This window comes from Dendrobates tinctorius, unplaced genomic scaffold, assembly GCF_039654945.1.
Source record: "Dendrobates tinctorius isolate UK_male_01 unplaced genomic scaffold, ASM3965494v1 ptg000019l, whole genome shotgun sequence".
NCBI lineage: Eukaryota > Metazoa > Chordata > Amphibia > Anura > Dendrobatidae > Dendrobates > Dendrobates tinctorius.
The window spans coordinates 64,407,041-64,419,113 of NW_027361687.1; the positions used below are offsets into that span (position 1 = coordinate 64,407,041).

The 12,073-nt window shown below is 34.0% G+C and overlaps 1 protein-coding gene and 1 long non-coding RNA gene across 2 annotated transcripts in view; both read right to left on the reverse strand.

The window, feature by feature from the left end:
- LOC141083098 (uncharacterized) overlaps window positions 1-488 on the reverse strand; it is a 28,815-nt gene extending 28,327 nt beyond the window's left edge. The window contains exon 1 of the mRNA XM_073567285.1: window positions 462-488. Within this exon, the coding sequence (XP_073423386.1) occupies window positions 462-488 (27 nt within the window). The remainder of the gene's footprint in view (window positions 1-461) is intronic.
- Window positions 1-6,298, reverse strand: part of LOC141083011 (uncharacterized) — a 46,804-nt gene extending 40,506 nt beyond the window's left edge. Inside the window, exons 1-3 of the long non-coding RNA XR_012230623.1 lie at window positions 6,179-6,298; window positions 3,913-5,203; window positions 2,134-2,166 (exon numbers count right to left, since the gene is read on the reverse strand). This is a non-coding gene — a long non-coding RNA (uncharacterized lncRNA). The remainder of the gene's footprint in view (window positions 1-2,133; window positions 2,167-3,912; window positions 5,204-6,178) is intronic.
- Window positions 6,299-12,073: the final 5,775 nt, after the last annotated feature.

The following is a 12,073-nucleotide window of genomic DNA, read 5'->3' on the forward strand; positions in this document are numbered from 1 at the left end:
TTGTCCAGGATCGGATATTAAACGATTCAATAAGGGCAATCAACACTCGGAAATAAACAGGCTTAGGCTATGTGCACACGCTGCGGATTGGTCTACGGATTTGTATCTGCGGAACCACAGGTAAAATGACCTGCAGTTTCACCTGCGGATTGACCTGCGGTTTTCCCTGCGGTTTATCACCTCTACAATGGAGGAGATGGTAAACCGCAGCAGAATCCGCAGAAGAGAAGTGACATGTCATTTCTTTCTGCGGATTCAAAACCGCAGCTTTTCCGCAGTTAAGAATCCGCAGCATGTGCACAGTGGATTGTAAATCCCATAGGATAACATGCTACTGTACACTGTCTGCAGAACTGCTGCAGATCCGCAGTGGCCAAAACCGCAGCGTGTGCACATAGCCTTATAGTTACCAGTAACTTGTTGGGGATTATGTAGAATAGACAGTGGGTGCCCAACGTCACCTGCTTGGCATGTACAATATGGGGCATCTTCACATGTGGTCTCTCTACCTCTTCCAAGCTTACTTGTTTCTGCCTCAAGTTCCTTTGTCTTCACCACAGCCCAATGCGGTACTATAGTCCGGTAAGTGAGAGTCCTGTCCTCAACCCGTGGTTCCATGTCCTCCTCTCCCTTAGGGGAACTGGTGTGCCACTGTAGAAAGCACTTAGCTTCTCTGCTTGATGACACCTGGGAACTACCGATACCTGTCTGTCAGGTGAACTCGGGCTGTACTTCTAAGCGTCTTGTCCCAGGATCCATCTCTGGTACATCACTCTGTCCTTTGATCATTTTTCTTCCTTTACTGCGGATGTCGCTATCCACTGCCTTGATCTCCACTCAATTCAGGAACACCAATGTCACGTGGCCCTGCTCACTAATTAGACTTTAGGTATGCTTCTGTGGCACACTGGATCCCATATGTCTTTCTAACAGGAAACATCTCTGTCCTTTCACTTTAGCCACTCCCACTCTGGGTTGGTCCCAATCATTAACCCTAGCTCTCCCTACTGTCGGGCAGAACACAACACTATCACATACAAAGCATGTCCAAGTGCACGTTGCACATTAAAATATGCTGTAATGATACTGTGTCTACAAGGGGAAAGTGGGCAGTATGTCTATCTCCTTATAGGTAGACAGACAGATAGATATGAGATAGATAGAAATAGATAATAGATAACGGAGAAATAGATAATAGATAACAGAGAGTGTGGCAACGTGAACATCCTTTCTAAAGATGATAGCTGGATAGATAGATTAATAGATAGATAGATAGATGATAGATAGAAAACAGATAGATGACAGATAGATAGATAGATAAAAGATGATAGATAGATATGAGAGATAAATAGAGAGATTATAGTTGACAGAGATATATAGATAAATATATATGGTGCATAGAATTTGTTGGATTGATATTGGATCTAGAGATAGATAGATAGATAGATAGATAGATAGATAGATAGATAGATAGATAGATGATAGATAGATAAATGATAGATAGATTTTGGATGCCTGTAGTTCAAGATTCAAGATTCAAAGAAGCTTTATTGGCAGGACTAAATACACATTAGTTTTGCCAAAGCAAGTGTTCAAAAGGGAATAGGGATAGGGACTGTAGGGATGTTGGGTAGGGGCTGTAGGAAAGGTGTATGGGGGCAGATCCAGGATGGGGCTATAGAAGTCCATGGCATAGGGATGGTGGATGGGGGCAGATCCAGGATGGGGCTATAGAAGTCCATGGCATAGGGATGGTGGATGGGGGCAGATCCAGGATGGGGCTATAGAAGTCCATGGCATAGGGAAGGTGGATGGGGGATTAGGGCATATCCAGGGTGGGTGCCATAGAAGTCCATGGCATAGGGATGGTGGATGGGGGCAGATCCAGGATGGGGCTATAGAAGTCCATGGCATAGGGAAGGTGGATGGGGGGATGGGGGCAGATCCAGGATGGGGCTATAGAAGTCCATGGCATATCATAGTTCTCTTTCTTGCAGTCTATGTTTATGGTTTGTCGGTGTGACTTTGCTTAATATTTATAATAAAACAATAAAATAGTATAAGGGTGCAAAGAATATATATATATATATTTAGAGAGAGAGAGATCAGGTGACAGAATTGAAGCTTTCATACCTTTTTGTTCTTGAATTGCCCCCTCTTATGTCTCTACAAAAGAAAATAAGAAATACAATTATATATTGTAAGCTGGCAATATGCAGCTTGCGGCCTGTACCAGGGGCAAAAATCCCCCACCGAGCACATGCAGCCACCATTAGGGTAACAGGGAACATTACGTGTGGCCAAACATGTCGCTGAGGCCTGCTGATCAGATGGTAGTGTCTGATACACATCCACCGACACTGCGCAAGGGGACACTGACATCTGGGAAGGTTATTGCTTGTGTATCAATTATTGCATCTATAATCAATATACCAACATAATCTGTATCACAGGATAATCAGTGTGGGCAATCATCAACTCTACATGTCACTATCAGCAGTGAGAGACAAATAATAGTATATGTCTAGGCCTGGCATCAAAAGTCTCTATCTATCTATCTATCTATCTATCTATCTATCTATCTATATATCTATCTATCTATCTGTCTATCTATCTGTCTATCTATCATCTATCTATTATCTATCTATCTATTTATCTATTATCTATGCATCATCTATCTATTATCTGTCTATCTATGTATTATCTATCTATCTATCTATCTATCTTCTACATTATCTATTATATATTTATCTATTATCTATCTGTCAATTATCTGTTTATCTATCTGTTATCTATCTATTATCTGTCTATCTATCATCTATTATCTATCATCATTTATCTATCATTTATCTATCTATCATCTATCTATTATCTATCATCTATCTATCTATCATCTATCTATCTATCTATCTATCTATCTATTATCTATCATCTATATTCTATCTATCATCTATATTCTATCTATCTTTTATCTATAATGCATTATCTTTATATTATCTATCTATTTATATAATCCACTATCTATCTATCTATCTATCTATCTATCTATCTATCTATCTATCTATCTATCTATCACTCTGACCTATGGAATACTATAATTGTCACAAACTACAATAATCCACAGCTAAACGCATTGATATAAGCCTCATGTATAAAATTAAGAGCAAGCAGTTATTTCATCTTAGGCCCTACACTATTGCAAACCAATTCTGAAAAAATTATTATTTTTCTTTTTTTTAAAAAATACTATGAATCATAATAATAATAAGAATTATGTTTTTTTAAATCTATAAATAATTAAAAATGGAAACATTTACAGTTGGGAGTTTACATTAAATTCATTGTTTGTTTTTTTGACTGTTCTTTCTTATGTCAATTAATTCTCTCTTGTAAATGGAAATTTTTTCCATTTCGGTCACTTCAGTCGTACACAACCTGGTAAGTGGAAATGCAGAATAGGTATACAAGAAGTCACTGCTCGTCTAGGCCTTTTCATACACATAATAGGGGGCCCATCGTTCCGGCACAATTCCACTTTGCCTCCCCCAATCCTGTTAAATTAAGATGCTATGTGCTGGCACGGAATATTATAATGAGAAGAGAGATGCCGTGTCTGCTCGTAATGCCATACGGAGCTCTGGCTGAAGGGTTAAATCTCCGGTCATGGTGAATGTTTTATAATATTTGGCCTACAGCTAAGACATGTCTATGAGAGTTCTTTTTCCTTAAATTGTGCCGCTTAATCATAACATCATAAATATTCTACAGATCAGTTGAATGGCATATTTAGAAATTGCCATACAAAAAATCAATTTTGGAAATCATGAATTTGATTTCTTAAAGAATTAAATATAATTGAAAATTACGGCTCAATAAAAAAAAGAAATTCTAATAAAAAAATATATTACTCACCGTGTAATCTCAGCATTGCCCCTGTGGATGCAGGATTCTTGGAGATGCTAGCAAAATGAGTGTCTTTTCTGACATCCTACCCTCTTGTGGCAGTTGGTTGCATCTCCGAGTGACGTAAAAAAGGTGCTATCCATTCAGGATTTTTCTCCATGGCTTTTGAGGGGTCTCAGAATCCGTCCTTTTCTTTATGCCTATGCGCTTTGCTCTGCCTCCACAGCCTTTTTTTTTTTTGCACCACAAGTCAGGTCTTCATGCCGAATGATTATGCAGCTCCATAGTAGACACAAATACCCCACAATTATCGACTTCAAGAGCCTCTCCACCACCCGAAGCTCCCGGGCAAGAAAAAAAATGAGTGAAAGACAATCATAGCGTGGCTCTTTTCACATAAATACTTCTTTCTCCTCTGGCTCCTCCTTGCATTCTTTTCAGTTTTGACCAAAGAAAATGTTGATTGGGGTATGACTGAACAAGGGGGAGTGGTAAGAAAGGAGAAGAAGGGGCGTGGGATGGCTTATGGACACCTAATAAACTGCGGTCCCCTCCTCTTATACTTTATTTCACAAATTTAGAAATTCTACTCAATCTTCCTAGGAAGAAAAAAAATGAATTTTTAGACAAAAAAAGATCAAATTCTTAGACTCTAATTTTCAATTTGGGGAATATTTCCCTTTACGAAATAAAAAATTCCAATCGAAGTCACTTTAAATGACCATTATACACTATTTTTTTAACTTTACAGTTTGGTCAATACGTTCTCTACAAATTATCCAAACTTGACCATTGCTGGACAAATATTGTCCTCCTTGATCTTCCAGAGGTGTTTAAATTGCCTTCTTCATAGGTTCTGTATCTACATTTTTTTTTTCTTTTACGTCTGGTTTCCAGGGCTCATTTTGAGACCGTCTTTGGAAGTTGGACTAATGGTCCGTAGAAAATGCACAATGAATTCACTTTTCTGTCTTCTTGCCTGGGAACTCAGTACGTCCTGAACTTGACAGGCAGTCTACTGAATGTTAATGAGATGTCTCAAGTTCATTGTCAAAAGGCCCTCGCAGACACCCTGTTCTCTCCCATAGACCAGCCTTCAATTCCAACGCTTGTTTTGTTCCACTGACTAAACCCTTGTGTGTGCTTTTTTTAATGCATTTGAAGTACCCAGACTTCCATACCAGCATAATTAGCCAAGAAAATTTGCATGTCCGGTCCTTTCAGCTAAATAAACAATTCCCATACTTACGGCTTCAAAATAACAGCTTCTGCCAAATGGGTCCACCATATCTCCTCTGCTCTGATTGTGGACAGATTAAAACAAAAAAAAAAGAAAACAAAATCAGAAAGATATGGATTATTATCAACTGCTGTTTATCGACTTTCCAAAATTTTTCATTTTTTATTTTTGAAACCTTAGGATATTCTGTTTATATCATCCACCTCTACAAAATTGTCACCCCATGACTGCATGATTCCTTTTAAGGGGGATTTTCAGCACTGATTCAAATATAGGTGAGTCTGGTGTTTTGTTTATGATATTGAAAACATTTTGATTTTATAACTTAAAAAAACAAAACCTTAGCTTGGTGTTTTTGTCATATCGTCGGCAAATGAAGTAAATCAAAATATTTATAGTTTTTCTTTTCTACATTCCTATTATCGACTTTAAATCTAAAGCCTGCAAATTATAAATTGTCAAATGTAAATTATTGAAATTTGCTAAAAAATTTAATTTCTTCTCATTCTCTTTTGCGTCTGTGGATATATTAATATTATTTTCTCACCAAGTTGGATAATTTGAGCCTCTTGTGTCTCTGTCTTTTGTTCAGACAAATCTTTTCATATTGTTAGCACTCCCTGGGAGCTGATTTCAGCACGCCTTCGATAAACCCACGTGACCTTCCCCCACCCCCCTTACACCACCTTGTTAAAAAAAAATGCTCATTAGCCGAAAGGAAGCTAAGAGGCATATAATTATAATTAACTACAGACACCTCTTGATTGCTTTCCCTTTTTTACCTAAAAAAATCTCTTTACTGTACTGTTTACGGAATTTACAATGTTTTCAAAATTGCACTATTTTTTTTCTTAATTTTTTAATTTGAAAAAGTATACATAATTTTTTAAATATTTTTAATTTTATTTTTTAGAAAAGAACTTAATAGCTACTGTGCTTTCACAACGGCACTCAGTACTATTTCTATCTTATTTTCTCCCATAGCTACGTCGTTATCCTATTGTATGCCAGGAATAGAGAATTTTAGAAGCTTACCTATGAATGGCAGATGTGAAAAATTCATTCCAAGTAGAATACGTCTTTGAAAGTCTTTTCACCCAATTTCAAAATATATTTCCCCCTCTTGTTTTCTTTCTCTGGTCTTTGAGGGGAAAGCTCTTGAAGAAAATGGGATCGTTTTGGAGAGTGGAAGGAAGCTCCTTGAGAGGAAAAAGGGGGAACTGACATGGTGTAAGGATACATGAACTACAAAGGAACGCTCCACGTAGCTTATACGTAAAGTATACGTATTATATTTAAAAAAAAAGATATGCAGATGTGGTAAAGGGTGGACTAACCAACAGAAGGGATTTTATTTCAAAGGGTGGGAATCCATTTTTTTCACCTTTTTTATGTATTTATTTTAGTCAAGTCCTTACAGTCATGCATATCTGACTGATCATTATAGCCTCATTAGCATATATGCAAATTTGAAATACTGTGCGCTGTATGGGAGTGTAGGTTACAGCAGCATTATTTTTCAGGACACATCTGCATCTTTAATCAGAATCCTGGATGATATTTTCTTTTTTCTTCAAGGAACATCAAAATTGATGGATATTCTTCGAAGAAAAATCTAGAAAGACACAGTATATATATATATATATGCATGTGTGTATTTTATATATATATACATATATAGTCAAACATTTATGTGTATCTATGCATATCTTCATTTGCATTTTTATGTATGTAAATGTGTATGTGTATACAAATATATATATTCAGACGCGTTTGCGTGTGTATTTATAGATGAATATGTATATGAATGCATACATATACTGTATTGATAGTCAAATGTGAATATATATATGCATATCTTTTTGTATATTCATATGTATGCATATATTTGTGTGTATATGTAGATTCAATAAAACTTGTATATATGCATATATATGTGTACATTTATATGTTTGCATATAAATATAAATGTATACATATACTGTATATATATAGTTAAACGTGTGTATATATATATATTTATATGGTTAAACATGTATGTTTGTGTAAAAAATAAATGTGTTAAAAAATAAATGTTACACTCTAACTTAACCTTCCTAAACGTAAATGCTTTGGTTAATGGCCGTAGTAGCGTACTGCAAATATCAGTTGCATCTAACTGGTATTCTAAATTTTCCAACAGAAAGAAAAACAGTTCATCCTCTGGACATCAGTGACCTTTTTTTTTTTTATTTATTAATTTTATTACTTTTTTTTTTAAATAGAAATAACATTTTTGACTTTTAGCTTTTGTAGGTAAAATAAACAACTAAAGTGATGTGAAAAGCTTGTGCGCCATAATAACACAACAGTTGCGGTTAACAATAACAAGTGACGGTAATAACAGGCTCACATGGCAGAAATGATGGGTTTGCAGTGTGAATTCCTCGCACAACGCACCAACCATTTTATTGTCGACAACATCTAAGCGGAATGGTAAACCAGCGCTGATCACAAAGCCAAAAGGTGATCAGCACAAAGCGCATTTCACCATTGTTCGCAGTCTTTAGTAACAGATTCATTATCCGTATGTCGTATGTGGCATTTGGAGGTTTTTTTTTCATGAGTAGTGGAGCTTTTTTTTTTTCCAATCAGGTATATTGAAATTAACCCAAAGGGAGAACCACATCTTCAATTACTCCTCACTTTTTTCTTTGACCTTTGGTCCTTTAAAGTAATTTTCAAGAAAAATCTGTAATTCTTTGTCTAGATACGTTTGATATTTTCAACTTTTTTGAACTGATTTTTTTTCACATTGTTAAAAGGGTTTGCCACAAATTTAAATCAAATTTTTTTTAAACTCCTAAATATAAAAGAAAAATGCCTATTTATACCTACATATGTATTTTTTGTACTAATTCCATTTGGACCTTTAGAAATTTTTCCATCACTGTTTTCAGTCTAAGAATTTGGAATTTAGCTTTTTAGAATTTAGGCTTAGACGTAAAGCAAAAATGATTTTGCTTTTCTTTTTTTTTTTTTTCTTTAATTTTGAGAAATATATTGTACATTGCGCCTTTCCACATTTATTCCGTGGGTCAGTTTCTATTATGTCACTAGTAATTAGGAATTATTATCCATCAGTGTGTAAGAATGACGTTTTCTAATAAGTAAAATGAATTCTTTTTTTTCACACTGATTTTTATTCTATAACATTAATTATGTTTGCTTCTCGATAAACAGTGGATTTATGGATTATGCACAATTTTGAGCGAGGTGGCATCAAACTTTTTCTAAATGTTTAAAAGAGGAAAAAATATTAGAGCTGATATTGTGTAAATTTGGCTCATCATATATATTACTTACCGTATATTGGCAACTTTTTTCACAAAAAGGAAAAAATATTCTATCTCTGTATCTCATATTTGTCTATTTATCTATTATCTATCTATCCTTCTATCTATCTGTCTGCCCGTCTATCTATCTATCTATCTATCTATCTGTCTGCCCGTCTATCTATCTATCTATCTGTCTATCTATCTGTCTGCCTGTCTATCTATCAATTTCTCTATCTCTCCTATATTTCCAGAAGAATGGATTCAGCACTCCAAGGTCAAAAAATGTGAGTGGTTTATTGACCCATTATGATGGTGATGCTTTGTTCCAAGTGTGGAACTTTCTCAGGCACTTGGAATGAAATGTCGCCATCATAATGGGTCAATAAACCACTCACATTTTTTGACCTTGGAGTGCTGAATCCATTCTTCTGGATATTATCAAGGTTTGGTTCTGCCTGGGGGCTTTGGACCCTTTATCTTTTATTTGTTGTTGCTAGAGCTGCACCTATTGTTCAATCCAATGTATCATATATATTTATTTTTTCAATTAATTACCTATACATATATCTATCCATAGATCTATCATCTATTATTTATCTATCTATTATCTATTACACATCTTTCTATTCCTCTATCTATCTATCTATTATCTATCATCTATCTATCTATCTATCTATCTATCTATCTATCTTTCTATCTACCTATCTATCTATTATCTAACTATCATCTATCTATCATCTATAAATCTATCTATCTATTATATATCTATCTATCATCTATCTATTATCTATCTATATATCTATCTATCTGTCTATTAGCTATCTATGTATCTATCTATTATCTATCTATCATCTATCTATTATCTATCTATCTATCTATCTATCATCTATCTATCTATCTATCTAGCCATCAACTTTAGAAAGGATGTTCACGTTGTCACACTGGAGATGGACTAATAAAGTCGCCTTTGTTGAGTATTTTTGGAATGCTGCCTGCTTTTCTTATAACATATTTATATGACAGCGGAATAGTTGTCTGGGAGGCGTTGGTGCTGTTCATCTATCTATCTATCTATCTATCTATCTATCTATCTATTATCTATCTATCTCTCTCTTTATCTATTTACTATCTCTCTACCTATTAAAAAATATCTATCTATTCTATATCTATTGTCCATCTATCTATTTATCTATCTATCTGTCTATTATCTATCATCTATCTTTTATCTGTCTATCATCTATCTTTCATCTGTCTATTCTCTCTCTACCTCTTGAAAATCTATCTATCTATCTATCTTCTATCTATCATCTATTATCTCTCTACCTATTAGAAATTGATCTATTATCTATCTATCTATCTGTCTGTCTGTCTGTCTGTCTATCTTTTTTATATAATAGTTTCCCTAATTTAACATGTGATAAAGTAATCCAGAGTGATCAGGTTTAAGCTGTGCATTATATCATTTAATGGAAAACAAAAAAAAAATGTTATTTTTGTTCTCAAAAACCCTTTTATAGATATTTTTGTTTTATGGCTTATTGGGAGATCCTTGGACGAAGCATTTCAAGCGAAACGCACGTCAGGTGCGGTGGGTCCCCATTTACCAGTCATAGGTAATTATACCTCCACTTGTTCTTATGCTACATTACAGGCCTTGCTGATTGTGCTGCATGGCTTTATACCCTTGGCACAGGATGTGCATATCTGCTATTGTGTTTTTACATTATAGGGCACTGTGCAGTGTGGATTATGTTACTTTCTATGATTGTCCATATTTGGAGGCTATTTCTCTAATTTAACTATGAGTGGTATGATAATGTGCATATGGGACTAATATCGTAGTCACATTGAAATTATTTATTTATATATATATATATATATATATATATATATATATATATACACAAAGGCGACAATTGAGTATCATCGGTGTCTGTATTTATAGACACCAGCTATATATACAGTATATATATTGCTTTTTGCATGATCTATCAGGATTTTTCTATTACTCTCGAGTGTATCCATCTTTCTTTTTTTCTGTATCTGTGGGTTGTTGTTGTCTGATTTTTATTATCCATGTCTTTTATGAAATCTGCAATAAACTTACATATCTTTAAATTGTTACCCTGGCCGTAATTAAAGAATTTTCTTTTTGGAGTTCTATTTATGGTTTTGCTTTATGGCTAATTGTATATAGGATAAAATTGGTGTTTTTCAGTTTTTAGGGCTAATCGGAAGAAGTCATTTTATGTAGTAAAATAATTTATTATGAATTGCAATACACAATGATGATGATTATTATTATTATTATTGTTATTAACTGTTAATTTTAAGACCAGGTCAACAATTTTAAGTGGTCTCAGTGTTAACAAAACTGAATCTTTAAATTATATTTTTTTTAACAGAAAGTTTAGGTAAATTTGTGGAACATTTAGTGAATAACTTGACTGAATACAAAGTGTTTTCCATTATTCTTTTAGAAGACCTGAATAAAATGATAGGATGTTCTTATAGGTAAAAATTAGGGGTTATATTAGGGGCTGTAATGAAAAATTACCGTATTATTACACTGTCGCGTGAATACAAAATTACAAAATGTTGTAAAATACAAATAATCTACATTTCGGAATAGAAGGTGGGAAAATTTGTTAGAAAATGATCATGAATCATTATAATCATTATATGATGTCATTATGTAGGCATAAACATACAAACTAATGAGTTATGTCTGTTATTTCAGGCAATTTTTGGGTCCTAAAAAGCATTTTTACAGTATTCTAGTTATTTATATTGAATTTTTAGGATTTTGATGTTTGTTGTTGAAAACAAAGTTTTCCCAGTGGAAACATGGAGATTATTATGTAACACAATTTATAAGCGCTGTATGACATTTATGTCAAATATTTCCTGTAATTTTATGAAACTGTATAAAAGTGAAATAAAATTTAATTTTGAACTTAGACTTTGTTTTATTTTTTGAGGTAGTTCAAAATGTAAAAAACACACACATAAAAAAATGGATAAATGGTGACAGTGTTAACAAGATTTAATCGTCACATTTAAGGAAAAAAAAACACTGACTAATTGATTAATGAAATGTATAAAGTATAAACTGTATAAAATTAGTTCTTACTGTTTTGTCTTTAATAATCTTGATTCATATAACACTAGTCAAATCCAATAAAAACATAAAAAATCATAATGTCGGGTTCTCGAGTAAAAGTTGTACAGATATTAATTAGATATCTGGTGGATTTCAGTGAGTAATGTTTAGGTCCAGAGGGAATGGAACCTTATTGAAAGGGGACATTTTTTTTGGTGAGGGTTAATAGCTGCACCATTACTGTGTGACTGAAATTTAGAAAGGGAAAGTAGGTGGAGGGGGGAAGAGGATGGATCTGATATCTCCAGGGTCGGTGTGAGAGTATGAGGTTTGATGTCTGCAATAATGACCACTATGGATCCAGAAAAAAAAAGATTTTAGGCTTAGTTTTTTTTTTTTTTTTATAATTTTGACTCACAAAAGTCGTATATATGTCCTTTGGGCCACATTCACCTTCCACTACAAAACACTACAGTAGAATTTAGATCCCTCTGTATTTTACCTGTTACA